A 25,493-nucleotide genomic window follows, 5' to 3' on the forward strand; every position below is an offset into this window, starting at 1 on the left:
TTTTGCCCAGCATCTATTTCTCGTGGTAGGAAAATTATCAAATTTATTTTCCTCTGAAAACATTGTCTCCAAACGGAGACAGTGGGTAAGGGATAGAAACGCTGTGCGCTTCTGAATAGACCTGATACTATTAAAAAGCCTTAAATAGAATAGAATTAAGCAAAGAAAGGTAAAGTTGTTGTACAGATGGTCAATTCAGGTTTTGGGAGCTGTTTATGTTCATGCCTTCTAGTTTTCATATTCTCAAAGGATTGGTGGATTTTGAGGTCTTAAGTGCTCATTTGGAAGCAGAAAGTAATCTTGAAAAATAAAGCAGCAGTTCTTTTTTTGTTCAGTATTGGTGGTTCCATCCAAAATGTAGAAATGCCTGAAGAGTTTGTGCGAAACTAGTACAACAGCCTTCAGTTATGAAAGATGGATGGTTCATCCACAGAAGTATTCGAGGCCAGGTTGGATAGGTCCCAAGCAACCTCATCTAGTGAATGGCATCCCTGTCCACAGCGGGAGAGTCAGAACTAGATGACTCTTAAGGTGCTTTCCAGCCCAAACCATTCYGTGATTCTTCAGAAAAAAWCAAAACATGGACCATTTGTGGGGTTTTTTTTCCATAACTTGTTCTACTTGCTTTTCTTATCACTGATTTTTGCAATGGGAAATTCCGTGTTCAGTGACTTCTTGGTGTATTATTTCATTAGATTTTGATATCTTGAATGAGTCTGGGTTTTGTGTTCAAAGGGAGAGGGAGATGGCAGGAGAGGTGAGATTATAAAACTCAGATTCTGCTCGTCATTTCGTAAGAATTGTTGGAATTTGCTGGATTACTTATGGTACTGCAGCAGTTAATCTGCAGCATTCAGTTGCCCCTTCTGTTTCAAAATTGGAAAGACTTAAAAAAGCAGCAAAAATCCGGTTTCACCCCTTGGTTGCTGGTAAGATTGTCTGTGACAACTGATACACAGGTATTGAAGATTCTTCTGTGTATCCAGGTGGTGGGAAGTTGGAGAGAGCAGCTCTAAACAAGCATAATAGAGCAGTTTTGGGGCTGGTAAGTTTGGGTTTATGGAAAAGTTGAACCCCTGCTGTAATTTAGTGGCTGCCGTTTCCCGTCTGCCCATAACCACCAGGGGGCGAGGGGGGCGCGGCGGGTCTGCACTTCCCGCGCGTCCGCACGATCGTACCCACCATCGGTTTTCATGGGTGCAACAGCAGCTCATCCTGAGCTTCATCATAGCTTAGAATAAACTATGTGTAGACAGAGCTGGAAATTTGCAGGTGTGCTTTTTGCAAGAAATGTCCCAAATATGTGAATTAAATACAGTGATTTTGTTTCTAAAATGCATGTTTCTGTCAGAAATATTTTTACTTACCATTGTGTTGTTTTGCTTTTCCAATGTGTAACTGTTTCATTTAAATGTTTTTTGTTGCTATTGTTGTTTTGTTGAGTTTGGCTATTTTTGTAAAATTAAACGTAAATGCCTAGATTTTAGGTTGAAGTTCTGTATCAACATGTAAAATCAATGCCACTACTGCTGTATTGAATCACAGATTGTGTGAAGGATCATTTTMAAAGTAAACAAGTTGGTTAATTGTMCTACTTTTMGGAGTGTATTTAACRGTGTCAGTTGTGTGTTTGAAATAATTGAGCATCAGATCAGGTATAGTAATCAGTTGTGTTCTGAGTGTGAGGTATACAGATATGTTAAGGAAATAGATGTTTATACAAACAGCTTTCTTCCAGTGTTAGCTTCAGTGTTGCATTTGAACTTACAAATTTTGGTACTTTCACAAGAAAATTACACTTTGTTAAACAAATGCTTTATGGAAACTATAGAATAGTTTGATTAAAGCCTTTAAATTAAAATTCTATTTGGAAAGCTTATATTTAACTACGAAAATCAAGTAACTTTTCTGGCTACATTCTATTTCTTGTAAAGTTGGCAGCAATCTAAAAATATGGAAATGCTGCCTGCACGATTAAATTTTCTTCGCACGCACAGTGAAAAATAACAACTACTCAGAGATTGTTTTTACATCTTTTGGCAAAATAAAGACTGTGGGTTAGTATCATGCAGTGTTCCTGTTTTTGTTCTCTAAGGATAACCTGAGATTTCCTTATGTGCAAACAGTAAGCCTATTCAGAAGCTCTAAATCCACCTGTTGTAACTGTTAAGAGTTATTTGCTTTACTGATTTTTATTAGGAAACCTGAGGATTCTTGTTCTCTAACAACTTTGAAAAGAGGTCTTTGAATGGAAAAACACTGCTTACACTGAAAATTCCAGTAAATCCATAGGTCCCTAGATAGGTCAAGGTAGGACTCAGATACTTGGAAAGATGCAATGAACTGCAGTGAAATAAACTTAGAAGAGGGAAGATACATGATCACTCTGATCTACAGCACCTTTATAAAGCATGCATTAGTATTGAATTGTATTGAATTGAAAGTATTGAATCCTGACACAGGCTTCAAAGTGCTTGGTCTTTCAGATACTAAGGGAAAATGTATGTTTTGCTATTCCTTCACAGTATTGTAGTTGTGTTTACTTTTAAAATTTTGGGGATTTTCAGTGGTTTTTATAAGCATTTTGTGGCTGAAGATTCAGAGCTACTTGTTCACAATATTTCTCTCTCCAAAAGAATGTGCTTTGTCTTTCACATGATGCTTTTAGCATTTGTTATGTTAGAAGCTGTAGATATGTAAAACAAAGTGTAAGTTGTTTCTTTTTAAATTGTAGTTGACTTTGTTTAAATCAGCAGGTTCTTTTTGTGTTTGCAAAATTGCTGTGGTCTAATAAAGTTGTTAATGTATTTTTCCAACATTTTTCAGATGAAAAAGCAATTTGGTGATAATGAAGCAATTACTCAGGAAATTGTTGGTTCTGCTCATGTGGAGAATTATGCCTTGAAAATGTTTTTGTATGCAGACAATGAAGACAGAGCTGGGCAATTTCATAAGTAGGTGAAAATCTTTGGCTTTCTTATCTGTATTAAGATGCTGGTCAAGGAATGTGAATGTCCAAACTCTTTAATTTGACTGGAAACAAGAATTGGGCTTTAATACATTCTTTAATCTTGTGGAAAATTTGATTTGTTATTCCTTTCAGGTCTAACTTCACACATTAACTGGTATCTTCCTTATGTTCCGTAGGAGTTTGCTCACCTACTAGCAAGCCTTCTAAAATCACAGGCAAATGTGGTGCTTTTTTTTACATAAAGCATGTTATGTTATAGTTTCTATTGACCAGTGATAGTAAAATAGTGATGATCCATTATGTGGTTTGGTTTCCAGCAATTCCTGCTCATGTATTTTTCTAAGCTAATGCAGGATTTCCTATGTTCTACACAGAGCATTCCAAACTAGAAACTAAGTGCAGAACATATGACCAATTTTAAAAAATAGTGAACATTTTCTGCATAGTAGTTAGGAGACTAACCAATATATTGCTAGATTTAAATGTTGTGAAGTAACTTCTGTAAGATCAGATTAAAAGAAAAAAAATAGTGGTACTTGGCTTGAAATAAGCCAGTATGATCTAAAATTACAAGTTCAAAAATACGGTTTTGAGAGACTGGCATTACCAAGTTAGCAAAACGTTTTCTTTTTTTCCAGAAACATGATAAAGTCCTTTTATACTGCCAGTCTCCTGATAGATGTTCTAACGGTATTTGGGGAGCTCTCGGAAGAGGTAAGTGTCAGGCATATGAGTGTATTATCTGATTGCTTTTCTGAGCACAGACATTGCTTTTATAATTCATGAATATGAATTTCAGAGAACATAAGCCATAAAGAGTTGTGCAAAGTATTTCAAATAAATAGTATCTGAAATACTAGACATCTGTTAAAAGATGCTTCATGACAAGTATCAGTTACAAATTCAAAGTTTGATTATTACTGTGGGACACATAGCATTACATTGAGCAAGTGGGAATGCTTATAGGGGAAAAATGACACAAGTTTCCTAGTTTTTTCTACTTTCACTTTTATCAATGTCTCTTAAAACTGCTCTGTACCCTGACATCCTTTACTAGAGCCAGTAATAACATTTCCTAGAGCCAGAGAGTGAATGCACATTGAATAGGACTGAAAAAACAGTGTAGGAATCCAGTTTTCAGGACAGTGCGCTGATCTCTTGACTCCTCAGAGGACCTGAAACAATCCTGCTTTGAAGATGGGAAAAATTGTTACAAATGTCAGTGTGAATGTTAGCAGTGGTTCATTTTCTACTGTGTGTTGGGTTTTTTTGTTGTTGATGCTGCAAGGACAGAAATGCTTTGTAATTGGAAAGAAGCAGAATTCTCTTGTTTAAAAAAAGAGTAAAAAAAAGGGAGTGCACAAGAAATACAGAAAAGAGCTGCATTTCTGTATGGTATTATTACATTTCAACAGTTTATTTATCCATTCTCACATGAAGGAATGATGGGACAAGTATGACATGACTGTCTTAGACATCTGCAGAAAATTTTGTTAGCCTGAAGTATAGTCAGCCTAAYACCTGGTTATACAGTATATCTATATTCAGACCACCTGCCTGTATTTTCAATAGATAACTGCCTCCATATGTAAAGATTATGAACAATTAAAAGTTAACATTTAAATTAACAGTAAAAGGCATAGAAAGCACATAGCATTTAACACATAGCTTTAGAAAATGAACACTGAACATAATGCATATTTTTTAATGGCAAGTGATTGATTATTGGGTACTATGAATGAATTGTGTCACAGATGAAGAGTGGATGTTCTGTATCTCCATATTAGAACTAGGCAAAAGGATTCTCTGAAAGATGTCTTTTAYAAGACACTGTTTAGATCAGATCAGYAGGAAATTCTGTGGTGGCARTGTTCTTTTTATTTACTTCAATAGTAAAATTTATTCAATAGGGCAATCTTCTGAAAAAGTGGCAGCAGTGCATGTTTAAAACAAATCAGAAGTGACAGCATTTCACTTGTCAGTTCTGAATTATAAGCTTTGCATTTGGGATGCATGACAGACATCAAACACTTTGTTCCCTTCTCCTCTCTCCATCCAGCATTTTGGGTGTGGGGTTGGGGGTACTTGGCCCATCCTTAGGTATGCTCTCCCAGGGGCTCCACTGGATGGCAGAGGGTCTCAGCTGTGTCCCAAGATGGGTGCACTGAGGTGATTGTATCCAGCACAGGGCAGCCTTGGCCTCTCCTCACAGACACCACTCCKGCTATGCTGTGTTGCCAGCACCTGGGATGGACACCCAATATAACAGCATCTTCACACTTTATCAGTAAATGGTCACCCTATTAGAATAAAAGGTAGATGTACAGGCTTTTAAGTATTGCATAATAATCTTTTCTAAAAGTACCATGCTCTGGATGTTTGTTTTCTGCATTTTGTGGTTTCTGATGTGTTTGTTAAAAATGAAGGAATTTAATCTGTAACAGTGAATGACCAGAAATTATTATTAAAACAAAGTTTAGCAGAAAGACATGTTTTCCAGCTGCGCTTGTCCTTTCTGAGGTAGAGTGACTGCATTTTAATAAGCCTGTCATCAGAATAGGCTTTTTGCTGGAGAACACCTTACTTTTCAAAACTCAGACCAGATCTTTCTCCTGGGTTGTATGAGCATCCTGGTGGATACAATGTATTAAATAAGAGCAATGTATTAAATATGCTGCAGATACCCTATTATTATGTCTCTACCCTGTTCTAGATGACAGTGCAATAGGCTTTTGAAGTGCAGTATGGACTTTCAGTTTATTAATTCTCAAAACCTTTTTATTTCCAAATTAATTTTGAATTCATTTTTTAATTCAACATTTTTAAAAAAWTTTGACATTGATGTGAAGCATCCTGTCACAACCTGCTTGTTCATTTGGGCAAATTATTCCCCTCATCCTTCCACATTTCTCATCTGTTTATATTCAGCTTTATTTCTTGATTTATGTTACCTCATAACTGTCAGAACTGGTCATTTCCCATACAACTTTTGACAAAGTAGTTGATTTGCATAATCAGTTTAAGATTTCTTACAACAATTGAGAACTCCTCCTGGATTAAACAGACATTGTTGCAACACTCCCATGAGATAAAAATTGGCTAACCTTTATTTCATGTTTTGACATGTTAGAAGTTGTACCTAGGAACAGTAAAGTATATTATAAAAAACAAAATGGAAAATCTCAATGTACTTGAATATTGCAAACAAGTCACATTAATCTGCAACTACCTCAGCCTGTCTGTACTCATGCTTCTAAATAAATTTTAAAATTTTTTAAATAATACAATTGGAAAATATTTCATATTTATGATCAGCAGTAGCATTTTAAGTTTCAAGTATTTAAATTTAGGAGAGTAATCATCTTAAGTTTAATGGAGATAGGAAGCATTCTTCGTTATTTCATGTCAGTAGTTACTACACARTGCTATGTCTTTCATACTAGATGGTCTTGATATCATTTATTTCCTCTTCTGACATGCTGCACTAATTGAAGATCTCTACATTTTCCTTTCATGCTGAGATCTTGTTAGAGTTGTTTTAACTATTTTTTTAATTCATCTATTAATTTCACACATGTTGTTTATCTTTAAAAGGGCGTCACGTGACAGCAGAGAAAGCAGTTTAGTTTTGTAATAACCTTTCAAGGTGGAAAAAATGTTTATATTTCTGTTTTAAATGCATTAATTTGCAGAAATAAGTGATTAAAATGGCTGGCCTTTTCCCTCCCCCAGAATGCCCAGCACAGGAAATATGCCAGGTGGAAGGCAGCATACATTCATAACTGCTTAAAGAATGGAGAGACTCCTCAGCCTGGCCCCATTGGAATGGAAGAGAATTTTGGTACGTGTTTCCCTTTTCTTTTTTAGAGAGTGGAGGGCTATGCCATGGTATAGTGGTGGTATGCACACTTCTTCAGGGAGCACCCCTCAGGAAGCACAGCTTTCCCAGTTAATGTCCRTTCACAATGGGCTGCCTTCTGATTTTTCTTTTCAGCTTCTCCTGCTGTTATTTTTATTGCACCTTACTGGTTTGATTGACTTAATTGATAAAATATTTTTTCTTTGTAGTGGARATTATTTTGAATACAGCTACTCTCTAAGAAGGCATTGTCAGCTTTGGGCCAGAACCATGCATATCTTWACACTAACCACACTTGTTGTTTTAAATCTGTTCTGTAAAGTTATGATCCMTTTGCCAGTTTATCCTCTCTCAGAAGTTAAGGAGGAGTTGAAAATGGACTGGTCATGAGTGAAAATGGACTGATCACCTTCGAAGCAAAGACCTACCTTTTTCCCTGTCTAATAATCTGGGTTTCAAAACAGATTTATGACCTACTCTTACTCAGTTGGATTTCCTGCCTCTTTGTCACTCATCCTCCTTTTCATCATGTTTTTAGTTGCTCCCTCTGGCTACCTGAGCTCCCTGTACAGGATTCCTTGAGGTTCCCACTTTATCTAACAGTTAAAGAGGCAATTTCCAAGGACATTCATTTAACCAAACTGAATGTGTTTCAGAGCAGTGTTTTTTTGCTTTTGATAGTGATCAGTTTCATAGTTTTTGGTAGTGATCAGTTTCTTTGTTTTTCTCCTCAGTCAATGCAGATAGAATACAAATTTTAAAGGTTTATCTCTTCTAAAATAGCATGTCTTTGGAATGGATATTTTCACTATGCAAATAAAAACAGACTAATTCTGCAAAATGTCAACTTCTATGTATAATTTTTCACATACCTAATGAAAGAAATAATAGCATTAAATAGTTTTTAAATTTTTTTCTGAGCTGGCATATGAGACTATGTGGTTTGTCAATTAAATTGATRCTAATTTATCTCTTAAGCTTGAATTTAGTAATACAAATTTCTCCAAATAAAAAGCATCAGTAAACAAATCTACAGTGCAAAAGGGAAAAATCCAACTTGTAGAGTGTGTCTTGTATCTAATCTGTAGAACCACCTTATGGGAGTGGCTACATAAAGTTTTATGAACWTATGTATTAATATAGATCATAGATATATTTATACTTGCTCACATATACTTGCTCAAATATGTATGTACACACAAAAGTAATTATTTGTTTACATTCTTTTATGTTTGGAGTCTATATCTGAGTCTTCAGTAGGTTTTCAAGTCTGAACTTGTAGTTTCTAGTAAGTTATTAGTAGGCTTGTAATTTTCTACACATTGGTTTTATTTTAAATGTGTGAAAACATTGGAAGACCAGTTTCTCTTCTGGTTCTCAGTCTTTGCATCATGCAATCTCATTTTGATATTTCTCCACATTGTAATTTATATGTTCTRGACAGTGTTACATTAAAAAAAATGTGTATATGATCACGATTTTTTTTTTCAGGAGAATGTGTACTGAACATCTATTGCAGTTTRTTATTAYCTTTATGRTGTCTAAGRGCCTGGGTGCCAAATATKATTTATGTGCAGTTTCCTGGATAARACACTGTTTTATGTATTAGTACTCCAGAAACATTGCAACATAAGTAAATTCAACTATTTGTGAACAAATGTGATACAGTACCAAGTGATACAGTTTTATTTCCAAGCTACTTGTTTATTCCTGTTATTTTGTTTTCCTAACCTAAAGACACCCTACATATTTAAACACGGGAATGGTACCTTACCGACTGAAATGTGCTCCAGTCTAGGCACAGCTGTATTTGAAGTGAAGCATTAGCAAACTAGTTTCTTCTTCAACATAAAATCTTTTTTAAGGCAGTTTTCTTAACTTTCCATACGGCTGTAGCAAGAGATACCTGTGATGTAACTCCAGCTACAGACATCACCATATAATTGTCCAGTTACACTAGTTTGATGATTTAATGGACAATGCAACATGTGAGAGAAAAATGTCTTGTTATATTGAATGCAATGAATAGCTCAATTAAATATTTTCAGCTTTAAATGAGTGCTCTTTAGTKGTCTGGCTGATAGTGTGGTAAAGCTATCATGATTATGTGAAGTGAATCATGAATTTTAAACARCAGCAAAAATAGAATTTCTAATTAAATATTACAAAGCTTTTCTAAAAATCCATGTGTGCAACTTGTAGAAGCTAATTATTCCTCAACAGCAACAAATAGGCTATTTCTTTATTTTATTAATGTGCAGAGGTAACTAATTTGCTAAAGGCTGCAAAAAAAAACTGTTGTAGGAAGGAAAGCAGAACTCAGGCTTTTCCCAAGTCYTTGGTATTCATTGCACTTCATTACAGGTGGTAATGGGAATTGATGAAGAATCTTTTCCTTGCCAGGTTATGTCTCGTCCAACTTAAAAGGGACACAAATACTGAGTGAAWCAAAATTTTAACATCCTCTTTGATAAGGAGCCCAAAAGATCTGTAATTTGGGAATATGTTTTTTGTTTGTTTTGTTGTTGAATTTTATGTCATGTAGAAAGATTATGTCTCACATACCTATTTTCTGAAAAATAAAATAAAAATACATTTTGATGTTTATTTTTGGCAATTAGCTACATAGTGTAGGTGYCCATAATGTTTCACATCACCAAGACAAAAAATTTATGTAAATTAATTTTTATGAGAAGAATCAATAAAAAAAGAGTATCAATTCTTGCTTTGTGCATCATAAGAAGAAAAGCAGTATTGTTTGAATGTATGACTGGACCTTCCCCATTCCTTTCTGCTTGCTCATTTTCTTCCTCCCGTAGCATGTGGAAAAAGTCTGTTTAAACAGAGTGAAAYTAGGTCTCTGTAGCTTGACAAATTACCGTTTTTTTCCAAAGGGTTATTTTTTTTGTGATTCTTGAAACCCATACTGTAACTCTTGGAGATATTTTTACAGTAACATAGGCATGCTTTATGCAGTTCTGCTGTTGGATTTATGGATGCTTTTGTCAGGATGCCACCATGGAAACCTTAAAATGACATGCTTAATTTATTAATGCAGTTGGAATACAAGCCCTAGAGTACACATAAATGACCTAGCATTAGCCCTAGGTCATCTAACAAGACTTTACACTAATGGGAAAAAAATGGAAATAGGAGAAAATTCCTAAATAGTCATAGTATATCCATAGTAAATACATTACATGTAATCACTTTCATTGCTAGATATAATATGTAGGCTACATTGATATTACAGAGTTTCAGAAAACCTTAGTAGTTCCAGCTAGTAGAAAGGACAGTGTGGGAAAAGTTGATGGATTTTTGAGTTAATTTCTCAATGTTGTGGAAAAAAGTACGTTTGTGTTTTTTTTTTTTAATAAAAAACCAGTTCCAATAGAACTTTGCATTGGAAATGTTTTAGCAATGTTTAAGCAAAAGAGAATGAGAAAAAGRCAAACAATTAAATTAATAGATTTTAATTCTGTGAACTCATTAAAAATAGTCCAGAGAATTGGAGGAGCCCGGACTTGTTCAAAATAAAAAATTTACTGATTTTACATTTAGTGCATGGAGCTGCTGAAATCATAATTGGTCTTTGCTTCCACTAGAAAAGGGAATGCCGTTAAGCCTTGATGATCCTCTGTTTATATAAAAGTATCTCTGGATAGTTGGTTATGGGGCTGGGGTGATTATTTCACAAAGTCTTGCCTAAAGTAAATAAACAATAATTTTTAAAAACACAAACAGATGGTCTGAGTTTGCCGTAGCTCTGCAGAAAATTTAAAGAGCTCATGGATTCATTATGCTGGGATTCAAACACAAAGGCTGATGAAGTTCCAAGAAATTCAGCTGGAGCTGAAATGAAATGTGAAACAATTGTGTCACTGTTTCACAGCCTAGTATTTCAGCATCTTTAAACAAATTGCATGGAGCTTCAAATTCTAGGTTATTACTGCTGCATGATAARATAATTTTATAATTTTTTAGTATTCATTCCCTGGAAAAGAATTTTTTTTCAATAATGTTATGGATGTTCTAACCACAGAATTTAAAACCTCTGTTGACTTAAATAATCTCTTTTAGCAGCCTGAAATCCTTTTATCTGACACTACTGTTAAAAACTATTCACAAATACTGAAAGTGGGTATCTTAAAATGTTTCTAATACTTTAGTCTTTGATAAAGAATATTTTAAATATTTGCTTTGCAGAAAGAACAGTTACAATGCTTTTATGATATTTGGGCACTTTAAACACCTAAAAAGAGTTAACTTAAACAAAACTACTTTTATGTTTAATACAGTTCAACATTGGCCAATTGCATAATGAGCAAGTCAAACAGTTGAGCTTTATCTTTTGATACATACACCTGATTAAAAAGTAGATTGCCCTTTTGTGAATTTGCCTCTTACGGGCACTGTTATTAAGGGTGGTCAGCGCTTCTGACACTTTTTTTGGTTGTTTTTAACATTGCCAGACTTTTACCATTTGAGTTCATGTCTTCCATAGCCAGTATTGCCCACAGCATTGCACTGTTACAGGAATAGAGACCCTGAATTATGTAATGAGGAAATTTGAAGCTGAAACTGGAAATGGCTTGGAGAGAAGATGGGAACAGTGCAGGAAAGAAACAAGTATGGAGCAAAGGGTTGCAGATATGGGATATGTAGTGCAGAGAAAGGGRCAAGGGGTTGCAGATATGTAGTGCTTTTTCTCCTAGTGCAGAGAGAGAAATCAAAATGTTCGTTGAGAACCAGATAAGGACAGCAGGGAGCTGTAAGGGGCATAATAACAGAACAAATTCATTAACAGGTTAAGTGTGGGCATGAATTTGCAGGTAGTTTCTGAGGTACTGAGCACAGTGGAAGCATGTTTTTTCTCACGGCCTCATTGTCACAAGTGGTGTAGTTATTCTTGCAGACCTTTCCCAAAATCCCAGTTTCAGGCAGATACCCAGCTTGGAAAATTCAACTTTATGGCTACAATTTTACCAAGCTGTAAATACTTGGTAACAGTGTTGCAAGTAATTGGGCAGCATTGCCTTCAGACAGCATGAGTGTTCTGCWCAACTATTTCGTTCATCTTATGTATAGCAAGCCTCCGTCTTTATGCAAATTTTTTTTTCTGAAACTGTTTTGTTATTTTTATATTAACACTAAAACCAGCGAAAAATACAGCATTCAAASAATGGTTTCTTCTGATTATGGTTTCATATTATTACATTATTAAGCATATCCAATATTTACTCTTGAATCTCACCCTCTTTTTGCCAGTTTCAGACATTTAATTTTGTTTCYACGCATGTTAGCCATACCATATTGCAGTATGAATTACTAACAAAAAATACAGCAAAAGAAAAATCTGGCACTTTAAAGTATCCTTTGTCTTCTAGAAACCTGTCAGGTGTTCATTTGCATGTGTCAGAAATAGTTCCATAAAACCACTGTGTATTTATTAAGTCCCAATAAAAATGTTTTCATGAAAGTTGTTGATTTTACTCTGCTTTATAGTCTTTTATATTAGTAAATAGAATGTGAATTAGGAGGTGCTTAGGCATTTTTTGTAAAGGTARCACATGTAGTTTTTTCTGGGAGGAAGAGGGACTTACATGGGAAAAAAWTCCAATATTTGTAATAGTAATATTTGTAATAGTAGACTGTTTAATTATTAAGCAATAGAAGTGTTTGCTTAACACAATCTTGTGCAGTTGAAGATCGGTGTGGATTTCTTAAAAAAACATCTCTCTTGTTAGTTCTACACTTATAAAAGTTTTGTGCTSCTATATTTTTTGTTCCCTTTCAAGCACTGACTGTTAAATAAGCATTTCCCAAAACTGTGCTTGTTCCATCTGACATTATTGATACAGGTGAATGCATACACAGTAAATAGAAATTAGTTGTTTTCAATTGAACTGAATTTAAATTAAAGTGTAGGAATCAATCATATGTTCTAAACTAACTGGATCATTAGCCTTTAAAGCAATACTAAATAAATGAGATCAGAACCTTAAGAACATGACTAGATTGAAAAATATGTATGTTGTTTTTACATGCTATGGTATATTATGAACTTCATTATTCTTATAGCTCATTATGTGCTCTAAACTGTTYTAGATGCAATTACAACTTAGCCAAGCTGCATTTAGTTTCTTGCTTGGTATTATTTTCCCAAAGTTCCTCTTGGTTCYTATTTATTTATGGTTTAATATGGGGTAAAAGAATTGGCACTGTCCAGCCTTTTATGTAGAGTGCGTAAGGCAAATACAGTTTTCCTTATTTTGGKTCATGTATATATTAAAACATCGATTATTGCCTATTTGTAATAACTTGTTCAACTTCTATGGATGCAGTACATGAAGGTATAACAAATTATTCTAATGAGACAGATTGCTTATGTTCAGACCAGGAAGGAAGTGATTCTTCAATTTGAACAGAAGAGATCTTTGAAAGTAGGCTAGTTTCTAGATCTTTGTTGTATAAAATATTGCTTTTTACCGTTTCAAATCAACCCTGTGTGGTTTCRGTTTGTGTTTATGTCACACTGTGTGGCAATTTTTTTAGCAATCAAAATCTGAAAGGAAGTTTTAAGGAAAGCCAAAGTTTTTAAGTGTACACAACAGTTGCAGTAATTCCTATTTTATATCATTTTAGCAGATGCTGAAAGGGAAGAAGCGGGATCATCTTCTGTCCATAGTGGAACAACTCAACCATCATCATCATCCACCTATGAAGCTAACAACACACCCACTAGTAACTACACTGGCATACATATACCACCAGGTGCCCATGCACCAGCCAACACTCCAGCTGAAGTACCTCATAACACAGGTATGTCCAAATCACACCTAAAAAATCCAAGCCTTTATTGGGAAACAAATTCTCACCCATAATCCATCACATAAAGTAGAACAACACAGTATGTGTGGCAAAAGCGTTTTCAGAAGCAAACATTATAAAAATGCCATCAGAATTTTTTTTATGTTYCTTAAAATGCATAAATCATATTTTGGAGCACTTGTACAGAAGGCATWTTGGACTACAAAAGTCAGTGTTAGTGCAGACAGAATTTTTTTGTTTTCTYTTGAATTAGTAAAATGGTGTTGCATTGCAGCATCTGTACTGTAAAGCACAATTTGGATCTTTCACTTGATGGATGAAATTGTATTACTTCATTTCATATGTAGCTTTCCTTATGCAGATAGGCTCTGTTCTTTATATGGGAGTTTATCCAAAATATCATTGAAGTTGTTACAACTCTATAGCAATCATGCCTGATGTACCATTCATACTGGTTTGGTTTGGTTTGTGCGACTGTTCCCATGCAATTGCTTTAATGCGTTTGACCTTAGGTAGTATTATTAATGGGATTTTTTTCCCTACTGCTGAACATATTGGCTCCTACATCCTTATTATTATTGTGTGTAATTTYTTGACCAAAACCAAGTTCTTAAAAATCCAAAGTTCTTCCCAGTTGCTGTATTAAAAAGAAAAAGTTGTATTAAGTRCTTGGTGAATACCTTTTTTACCTTATGGGACCTTTTTATAATAATAATAAAATACAATAATTAATGAATAATTAATAARTCTAAAAAGTTTAAAGCTCTTCTGTTCAATCCTGATGATCATTTATTGTTCTGATACATTTTTATATTCTCAAACACATGAGATATTTTTGTCATACAATCTCTACTTTTACTTTTCATTTTAAAAATTCTTCACCCTGAAGAGTTCAGGATATTCTTTTTTTCAGCTTTATCAAAGGGAAATCTTTCAGATAGGTGGGGTTTTTTTTGACTTGGGAGAGAGAGTATGGGGTTTTTTTTACCAGATCCGAAAACTATGGAGTATGTAGCCTGTTGGAATACATTAATTCTTTGCATRACATAGTTTTAACCCCACCCATCATTCAGTGGAGTAAGGTAATTTAGAAAAGTGATTATATCCTCTTCCTACACAGCAGATGRCGTAGAAATAACTTTATGCTAGTGTGGTATGTTCTGGAAATACTGCAGAAATACAGATTTGGATCAAGGCAAATGAATGTACCTAAACTGGGAACACATACGAAAATGCTTCGTGGCATAAATTATTGTTTCTTCTTCTAGGACCACTATTTCCCTTTTAAAAAATCCAGCTAGCATTTTTATTCTTTCAAGCTGTTTTCAAAGGAATTAGGAAGGAGATAGTTTGCAAGTGTGAGGTGACAGGCATGGGGCTTTAAAAATACAATAATAGAGACTGTCTCTGATACTAGAACACAGAATTTAAGTTTCAGATATAATAGTTTATTGATACTTTTCTTTAGCATGTTTTCATTCATACACTAGGGTAACCAGTGTCTCTTGGACTAGTATTTTCTTATTTTTTAATGTTTGAAATTAAATTTCTGTGAAATCCTGTACTAGTAAAATGGATCACAGYGTGTACATTGTTCTGTTTTATTTTATAAAACACTCATCTTCTGAAATAAGAGCATTAAAATAACTTTTTACACATTTTCAGAATTAGTAAGCTATCAGCTGCTTAATTTGTAAATCATTAGGTTACCTGTTCTGTTTTGTTTGCTTACTTTTRAAGCCTGTAAGTAAAAATAATTCAAGTCCATTTTTTTGCATTGATTTGCAGGAGTGACAAGTAACACCATTCAGCCTGCTCCTCAGAATATTCCTCTAGTTGATCCTTCCCTTTACAGTGCTCAATCTGCAGGTGAGCTGGTGGCATTTATATTGTAAATGTACATTGTACTGTGTCCTCTGTGTCTCCCCTGCACTGAAGGAAGAAGTTTGAGAAATATTGTTATTGTTATATCAATGCTATTCTGAAATTTTAAAAAGAACGGGCGTCATCTAAGCATTGTGTTGCTAAGAGTTTAATAGTTTCTGAATAYAGTGTTGTCTGGCTGACTGTTTCAAACCAATGAGCTAGCATTGTGTAAGGCATTTTATTATTTATGGTGTTGCTTCTCAGGTGAGAAGCACCTGATATACTTTGCAAAGCTTGTATTCCTGATAGCCTTGCTAAATTGTATTTTTGGTAATTAATACATATTCCCTTTACTTAAAAGTTACTGTACAGTGTTAGCATGTAAGTTATTCACTTTATAAAATAATCACAGCATTCCAGTTGTGTTTTTGTGCAGCATGGTTGTGTTTGCTTTTTAACTGTAAGTAGTACCTGTGTTAAATGAAATAATTTATAAGGTACTGCTAATGATGTTATTTTGATCTACCATTTAATCAAAGCTTTTATCTTCTAAGATGTCATCTGTCTTTGATGTTGAAATCACTGTTTCAATCTATATCATATGTATTTTTTGTCTGCTTACATATACCTTGCTTTGAAATGTAGACATAAAGGCTACATTTCCCTACATTAGGGTAACCACAGTCTGTGGAAGAGTAGTGACTGACAATAAAGCTGAAATCATCCTAGATTCTGATTTGAAAATTCGTGTACATTTGGACAAAGGATTTTTCTCCCYATGGAATAGGGAAAATAGTACTAAAAAACCCCATAAATTGCATCTGTTAGTAAAAATCAGAGTTTGGTCAGCAATGTAACATGCAAGTTGAGTGAGGAAAAGATCCAGAAGTCCTTGTACAAAATCTGTTCGCATTCTCCCCTACAGTTTATCCTCATCAGGGAAAGCTGATAGTATACATAATTGCTATGTTAAGTTCTAGTATTGATCACGGTGAAATGTTGTCTGTAATAACTACAAAATTTAGATAGGTATGTTCTTGTACTGATAACTTACAAATAGTAAGTTATTTATTATGTTGTCGAAGAGTGCGTCTGTGTTAAAATAGCTTTATTGAAAAAGCATTTTTGCTTCAATTGAATGCCATAATAGGAATTAAATGTTTAACTTGTTTTTAGTCTGCTGGCATAAGTATGCTTAAGGATGTTTCTATTTTAATATATTAGATAGCCATTTTTGTAGAAGGTGTCTTAAAAATAGCAAAATTTGCCATTGATAGAGGCATATTAACCTTGAGTATTCTTCTGAATAGCAAAAGGTATATACTAGAGTTTTTCTGGCATGTTATTGTAAGTACAGAATCAGGATAGTCTGAGCTGGAAGGGACCCAGAAGGATTAAGTCCAGCTCTAAAGTGAATGGCCCATACAGGGATCAAACCCACAACCTTGGCAGCATGCTCTGGCCAACTGAGCTGGCAATAATGTGTCATATGGCAGTAATTCATTTTATTGAAAACAATACCTCAGACCTGTAGCTGAAACATTTAAACTTGGTGATAGTATTTGAGTTTTGGGGACTGCTGTAGGGGTTTCGGTAGCTCCTTTACTGAAACAGCTCAAGGCTTTACTTAAGCTTTGCTATAGTAACTGCTAGTTGGAAGGCAAATATTGTGGTGTTTGGCAGCAAAATTTTCATGTTTAACTAGCTTATCATGATCTTCTAGACTGTCATTGTAACAAACTTTYTGGTAGCTACTCTGAAAATTTTAGTCATCATTGTTTCTTGGTTTGAATGTTTATTTCTGGTTGTCAAAAATGTCATAATTTTGATTGAAACTTTTAGGTTTTTATTAAGTGTAAGACATTCCATTATTCAATATCTGAATAATATCAGTGCATTGCTCCCTCTTATCACTTACCTGAGATAACCTGGTTTAAAATGTACATAAATAAAAAGGAATTAAGTGTGTTTGTGAGAAGGCGTAAGTAATATTGTGTAATTAAGAGATTAAGACCCTTCCTAAGCACCGTGATAAATCTCTAACTTGATCTAACGTGAGTATTTGCATGCCTGCATTCCTCCTCTGCACATCTGTTGTGTCACTACAAGTTTGGGTCTTGTAACATCTCGAAGTGTTACATTCTCATGAGGGAGTGCAACAAAAGTCCACCCAAAGAGGTAAGACCATACAGGTTCTTGGATTGAAAGCTTAGGAAATACACTGTCAGTTATGCAGGGGTTTGAGACGGCACAKTGACAGTTTTGTTTGCATTTGTGGAATTAAGCTTGAGAGCAATGGAAAGTGTTTGTCCTTGCGTGTCACTGTCTTACGCATTCTCGTCATGCTGCTGAGGAGTCCTTTTTATGCCAACAGTGGTCTTGTTCTCTAGCCCATAAGTAGATTGAGAAATGCCTGTATCTCTTAATGGATGTACAAAACTTGGGAGCCCAGGAGTCCTCCCCAGTTACTGAGCTGTAGTATATATGTTTGGGCTAGGTCCTAGGTCCTTGCCGTGTATTGAGGTATGTGTCGTTCCTGTGGAACAGAAGTTTCCTTTAGACGAGAAGGAGGGATCAGTGTTTCCCTCTGTCCAGTAGATCCAGAGTTAGCACGGTGCGAGGTACATTTGTTCCATGATTTAGACACGATGTCTGTTTCTATACTAACAAATTATACATGCCTGCAAATATTTGGTGYGGAGAACAGCTGGCACAGAACCTCTCACATCCATACTGTTAAACTTTTAAACCTTCTAAACAAGGTAGCTTGTGAAGACTGCTCATATTGAATGGTCTGTAGCTTGCTCTGACCACAAGTCATGCCCARGAATTGTTTGGGAAAGTGCTCGTTTGCATGTGCCAAAACCATACTGGAGTCTGTTCCAGCAGTTCGACACTGTAGACAGTCAAGTTTGAGTTCTGCGACGCCTTCCTTGGCAGTGTTGAATGTGGTAGTATAAGCCTAGCCAAACAGGATATTCCACATATTCCTGCAAGACTCTTTCTTGTCGTAAGCTCAAATGTATATTTTAAAAATAAATTATATACTTTCTTTGCTTCCCATAACATGAGAGAAGCCATTTGATTMATGCTTTTATGGGAGAAAACTTTCAGTGGAGAGAAGTAGAATAATTTATTAAAGGAAGATTGAGTTAAAGGAACAGTGTTCTTTGATTTTTAGTCAGCATGAATYTTTCAATACTTGTCCTGTCCTGTGGGAACAGGTTTCAGAGCTTAACATTGACYTTTGAAAGTGTCAAAGCTTTTGCATTTAAGCATTGGTTAATGTGTCTGACAACAGAATGTAGGGTTACACAGCAACTTCGTGTACGTGTGTGTGCACTTCCCTGGTGTAGTTTTCTTAAAAAATTTATTACCTCTAGATTTTGCTAACACTAAAGGTATTCATAATTGTGCTACACAGTTTTTRTAAGATCTTCTTACATTGCCATATGGTCCCTTCCACAGATGGCATAGTATAAAGAAAGCATTTATCCATTGTAGTTGTATGCATAATATAATGTTTGATATTCTACACACAAGGTAGCAATAATAATTTGACATTGAATGAGTTTTCATGATATGAGTTTTCATTATCTTAAAAAGAAGTCCTTGAGTACTTATATTTCAAATACTCCAAGTGATTYAATGGGAAAAAAGAGTTATCTTGTTTGAAAAACCTTTTGTTACCCTTGCCATCACTATTTTTATGCWCAGTTTGTATGACTGAAATATTCTGAAATCAATTGCCTTATATTTGGGCATCATAAAGAGGGAAAATGTCTGATGGGTACAAAAGGATTCCAGGGAGAGGCAGATGAGCAGATGAGAGGTGCTCCATTCCCTTAGACATTTTTGTAGCCCTTTGCTGGATTGTCTGTCTCCAGGATGTCRGTTGGTCTCTCTTGAACTGAGGAGCCCAGAACTSGACACAGCACTCYAAATGTGGCCTCACCAGGGCTGAAAGGGACAGGATCACCTCCCTCARCCTGCTGTCAGTGCTCYTCCTAATGTCGCAAAGGATGCCATTGTCACTCTTCACCACAAGGGCAATGTTGGCTCTTGGGCAAATCGGTGTCCACCAACCCCCAGGTCCTTTTCTCCAAACCTGCTTAGCCCTTGAAATATGCAAATTGAAGTYAGTTACTAACTTTGTGATTATATCTTTGATGTAAGTACACTCATTACAGTTAAGTTTTACATTATTTTGAAAACTTAAGTGCATAGAGCTGGTTTGTTTTCTATTTTGCTTTTCCATTGTGAKGTGTTGCCTTCAATAGGAGCTCAGGCTACTGAGCACATCAAAAGATCAACCCTCTTACTCTATAAACTTCGGTTTATAAATTTAAAATCATTATTTTTTTCCCCCTCAAGTTATGTCATAATAGCATCTGAGGTAGATTTCATAATTAAGGCTTTTTGCCAGCAAAACATTAATAGAGCTCATACTGTAAAAATAAGATTAGTCGGGTGAATTTAGGCCCGCTTCCAATAAATTAGTTGAATACTGGACTGATGCCTTGGCCAGTTTCTAAAGAATGATTTTGTAGTTTCTTTTGGCATCATAGTGTAAAGCTACTTTGAGGAGAGCTTGCTCGTTTTGATTTCTTAAAGATGTTCAGTTATGTGGTTGCAGATTGACCCCAGCTGCTTTTAGTCTGTGACTTTATTTAGGTTACAAAATAACCAAAGTAAGTGTGTGTGTGTGTGTGTGTTTATGTACTCCCTCACCTATATGTACTTACATGTGTATGTGTTTTAAGAGATTTAATGTGGCTTCGCTTATTCAGCACTAAGTTAATATACATTGCAATCATAATGAGCCCACCAAGTTTTTATGTCCCTCAATGGTTATACATATATATTGAAGGGAAAATAAGTAGAGTTCTACAGTATATTTTAAAAAATGATAAAATTAATGTTCAGAGTACCTACTTTTCTGCTTTTCATTTGGGTAGGGTTGTTTTGAAAACCAGCAGACCTGTCTAGTTTTTAATATTCCCAGGTTTTCTGTTTTGTTTGTTCAAAAGCTGTTCTTAAATATTAAGATTGGGGGAAAGAAAAGCAGATATAATAGATATTTTTTTTATAAGAACTGAGATTCCTTAGTAAATATTCTCACAGTATTGCTAACAACAGTTCTGTTTTGAAAGAAAGGATCCAGCTAACTAAAATTGTGCCATAAAAAATGGCTTTAAGTATATTCATGTAGTTGCTTTGAAGTAAAATGTACTTAGAGAGCTAAAACTTTGTTTAACTAAATTTTATATAGAATATAAAAACGCTTTTTTTCTTAATCTGTGAAATGTATTCATTGCTTATAAGGTGCTATGTGGAAAATTATTAAATGTATACATAACCTTTAGTGGGTTATGTAATTATTTATCCATGTCTATAAAAATTCAAGTTAAGCTGTTTTGGAAGAACTCTCAGTGAAGACTTTATAATTTGTCCATAGGTTATTGGAGTGGCATGGTATTAGCCTTAAAACCCCCAGTGAATTTTTGGGTGGAAGGAGGCAAAGTAACAAAGCTGTGCCTTATTTTATGCACACATCAGTGATACTATTCACATATAAACTTTTCTGCCAGTTAGGGCATAAGTCCCCACTATGCCTCCTCCAAGACTGAACGTGTKTGTTTCAGCATTACAAAATTCCCAAAATTTTAACTTACGTCAAGAAAATAYTGTGATTAATGAGTGGCAGTTGGTTTATATGATATTATGGGAATATTTTTTGCTAGTGTTCTCCACTGTTACAAAAATGGGCACATTTAATGACATCAATCTTGTTTTCAATCATCTTGCATAAAATTGGAAACATAAAAATTATTTGGAAAAACAGAGACATAAAATGTGTGAAAACATGCCAGTGAGAAATGTTTCTACATTCTGAAGTTATTCCAGTTGAGAAGGAACAGTTTCTAACTACCTATTATTCCTGAAGAGAGCAGAATAATTATGCTGTAAACACAAAAAGCACTGTCCTTGTTTTCTTGCAGGTTGTAATATGATTACAGCTAGCTTAATGTCATGTAAAAGCTCTCCTTTGCTGTCTTGATGAACAGCAGATCTTTCTCAAAGGTATTGATTTACTTTTGAAATGCCCTGGGTCATGCAAATACCAGTGTTTAGAAAGGTCCTCACATTTTTCAGTAACAAAGAAGTTAAGCTTTATACAAATGGAAAGAAAAGAGAATAGAACAGAAGAAATACTGCAGCTTGGTCTTTGTAATGTTACCACAAATATTAGCCTAGTTTTCACAATATTACCACAAATATAAGTAAAATATGAAAAGGGTAAGAAAGGAAGCTTAAGTCAGATATCCTTTGTAGTAACTTTGTAATACTTATGTTTTTGCAGGAGAAGTCCGCTTGACTCCAGAGGACTTTGCCAGAGCTCAAAAGTATTGCAAATATGCTGGCAGTGCTTTGCAGTATGAAGATGTGAGCACTGCTGTGCAGAATCTACAGAAGGCCCTCAAGTTACTGATTACAGGCAGAGAATGAAGCTTTTATCCAACAGATTCATGTCTTTTGCCTAAAGAACTAACAGCTTATTACTGTACCTGTTGGGGCAGTTACACAGAAGTTCTCGATCTCATCACTCATGACAATGAAACCACTGTTTCAGTGTCAGATTAGCAATTAATGGTACAGTAGTAATCTCTTTTCATTTTACAGACAGTGGAGCTAGAAATATGAATGCAGTGGCTTGATGTATGCAAAGTATTGAAGAAAGTACTGTGAATACCACTCAAGAGTTAGAATTCATCTTGCGATATTTGGATTATCAGAATTGGAAAATGCCAACTGTAAAAAACGTGAGAATTAGGATGTTCTGTTAAAATTCCTACTCTTGTTTTATTATTGCAAGCAATTATATAATAGCTTCAAAATGGTAACTAARATTAGTGCTTTCTTCCTGAAATGAGAGCATGTGAGAAGGCTGACAGGTCCACATTGGGAAGGACTTTTCTATACATAAATTATTTCAGTATTTGTATTATCTGAGACATAAGTCTAAGTTGAGGGAGTCTTGAGGACCTTTGTATTTTATTTGAAAATGTGCTGGAAAAAACATCTCTTGATACTTCAGAGGGAGTAATTTTCATGTTGTTCCAATCTAATCCCCCACAGCTGTATGGAGTACTACATRTATTCTTCATTATTGATTCTTGCTCCTTCTGTTTGAACACTTATGATTTTSTATATTATGGGTAATTAAAAAAAAATACTAATATTTATCAACAATGAACCTGAAATTGGAGGCAGAGATTCTAAATAACATGAACTTTTAGGAAGATTTATGTCAAAACTGTTCCATCTTTTTAAGAGGCTGGAAAGAAGCTTGTTCTTCAGCAATTAAAGCACTATAGGTTTGTCTCTGGTATTAGTGTCATAGAGCTTTGAATTTCCAACTAACAATTTTCATGTCTGCTTTGTTGTGGAGACTTTTTGGACTTGGGATTTAATTAAATTATCTTAAAAATAAATATTGAGTCTTAATGATATCTACCATTGCACTTACAGAGCTCTTGATTGTTGAAAATCCCTCCATGCTATTTAAGAATACTCAGTCTTTGAACTGGCGTGATATAATAATTGAGTACACCATAAAGCATGTCTGATTTATGTAACAATTTTAGTGACATTTTATCTGATCTGTCTTTCTTTCCAAGCTGCCGTATCAAATTCATGTTTTTTATAACTGCACTGCTTTGCAGTGACTAAAATAAGTCTTACAAAGAAAAAAGATGAGGAAAAGAAAATCAAACATAAGCATGCATTAAAGTTTAGCTGGTTGTATCCTTTTAAGAGTGTAGTGTCTTTGACAGCAGCTTTGAAACAGGTAATGTGACACTTATAAATGTATGCTTAAGCACTTCATTTGACTGATATTTAATAGGTAAAATGTGATGGTTTTTGTGTTGCCTTCTGATATGATGTGGCATGCTAATCTGGACAGTGACTTGGGTTAGGTTTTAATTGTTTTYGGAAATTTAGAATAAAACCACCTGAAACCTTTTTGACAGTAATGCTGTACAGACCTGAGCAGTAAGTCTGTATTTTGTACAATTTTTCATGCAAGATAAATCTCTCACTTCAGTATCAAACTTAATTACTGCAAATTATTGTTGGTGTACACTGTAGAATTGCTGTAAAATKCATGCAGCATTGCTACAAAATAGTCATAAGTTGCTTTCATTTCAGGATCATACTACTGTTTTTTTACTACTGTAAAAACCAGCTTCAGTCCCCAGAACTTGTAGGARGAAATTCAGTTTTCTTAATTCTATTTATAAAATAATAAAAGGAACTTTGGGGCTTTTGTATTACATGCAAAAATGAGTAAGCTATGATATAGTGTTGTATTGATTTGAGTCTTTTAAATTAAAATTGTTGAGGTTTTTTCTGATTGAATACTGAAATGGAAGTACAAAACTACACTTGAAAATGAAAATCTGAGTATTTTGTACAATGTATGAAATATTTTCTATTGGTCATGATTCTGTTGAATCTCTTGGTTCCTCTAGGAGCCCAGGGAATCATCAGTAAWAAGGCAATAAGCAATGTAAAAGTCATAAACAATATTTTGGAATKATTTACACATCTGTTAACCTTCTTCTGCCTAGAAAGAAAATAAAGTAAGTGTTCCTGAGGGGAATGGAGATAAAAATCCTATTACAAAAGTTCAGGAATTTCTTAGAGAAACTAGCAGGGCATTCTTTCTGAAAATAAATTACTGTTTAGAAGATTTACTGTATAAAATTTCATGTAAAATGAAACATATCCTAATACCAACATTCAGACCACAATACCTGACATAGCCTATTGAGTTTTATTTTGYATAAAATTATTTTKCTATGATCATTTATTTTTTAATTGAGAAGTTTTATAACAGCTCATAAAACCATGTTTTAAACACCATCTTTAAGTTGCTAATTTTTGATGTAACTGACTGAATATTTATCATCCAAACTGATGCCTAATGTAAATCATACAAAGCATTTTCATTCCATTAAGTATAACTCTGGGACAGCTTTAAATACAGCAGATAGCCCAAAAGTACAAACCAGTGTTGCAGAATAGTTCAAAAAGTGTACATGCTTGAAAATGTCAGGAAATTCTAGGTACATAAGCTATAATTATTCCAAATTGGAATTCRTGGCAAGCACTGAAATTTATGGCCCCATTGTTAAATATTGTGTGAGCTTTTAAGTGTTGGCTGATTAATTTTACAGTTGCTCTGAGTGATGAAGTATCAACACATAGCTTCTCTGAACTGATTCCCAACACAAACAAGTACAGTATTGGAGAAGAGTGTTGATTTTTTTTTTGGTGTCATAGTTAACAACTCTCCTTTTCAGTCTGACTGCCACCTACATACTTGTTGGCCATTCTCCTTTGGATTGTGAGTTCTCAATCATCTAAATCTTGCTTAAGAAAGGACAAAGAGGTATCTGTGTTTTTCTATCAGATATTCTATGTTCAGTTTTGCTACTTAGGTAACCTAGAATTTTAGTAAATCTGTTCAGTGTTTGTTATTTAAAAGGCTTTTGCTGTGACTTTATGTTTTTGCAGTTCTTTGTATGTTCATTTCTCTCCTGGGAAAGTTCCATATTTTACTTGAAGATTCCTACAAAAGTCTTTTTAAAAGTGTCTTTCAGAGGAGATCATCATTTATGAAACGGTGGAGATTTTTTCAACTGAATTGGACTTACAAATACTGGACGCAGTGTTCTTACATTGCTTAAGTAATTTCTGGTGGAATTTTTAATAATGTGCTTTGTAAGTGAAGTTTCAGAAGTACAGACTTAWGTATGAGCACACTCCAGAATGTGATTGTAACTGTAGCATTTRAGACTATGTTTCTCGCTGATCTGTGGGAAACTAACAACAGAGAAACTTCCTGTCTGAAGCAGAGTTGGGGAGTGGAGGTGATTTGTGTGTAGACACATCTGT

At 34.6% G+C, this 25,493-nt stretch overlaps 1 protein-coding gene across 1 annotated transcript; it reads left to right on the forward strand.

The window, feature by feature from the left end:
- The first annotated feature begins 2,810 nt into the window (after nt 1-2,810).
- Nucleotides 2,811-23,345, forward strand: VTA1 (vesicle trafficking 1). Its single transcript, XM_057364813.1, has 6 exons — nt 2,811-2,954; nt 3,610-3,685; nt 6,704-6,812; nt 13,476-13,652; nt 15,450-15,530; nt 21,892-23,345. Exons 1-6 carry the CDS (start codon nt 2,827-2,829, stop codon nt 22,035-22,037), a joined length of 717 nt encoding a protein of 238 aa, XP_057220796.1. The 5' UTR covers nt 2,811-2,826; the 3' UTR covers nt 22,038-23,345.
- The last annotated feature ends 2,148 nt before the right edge of the window (nt 23,346-25,493 follow it).

This window comes from Malurus melanocephalus, unplaced genomic scaffold, assembly GCF_030028575.1.
Source record: "Malurus melanocephalus ecotype Western Australia unplaced genomic scaffold, MMel_1.1 scaffold_43, whole genome shotgun sequence".
In the NCBI taxonomy this organism is placed as follows: domain Eukaryota; kingdom Metazoa; phylum Chordata; class Aves; order Passeriformes; family Maluridae; genus Malurus; species Malurus melanocephalus.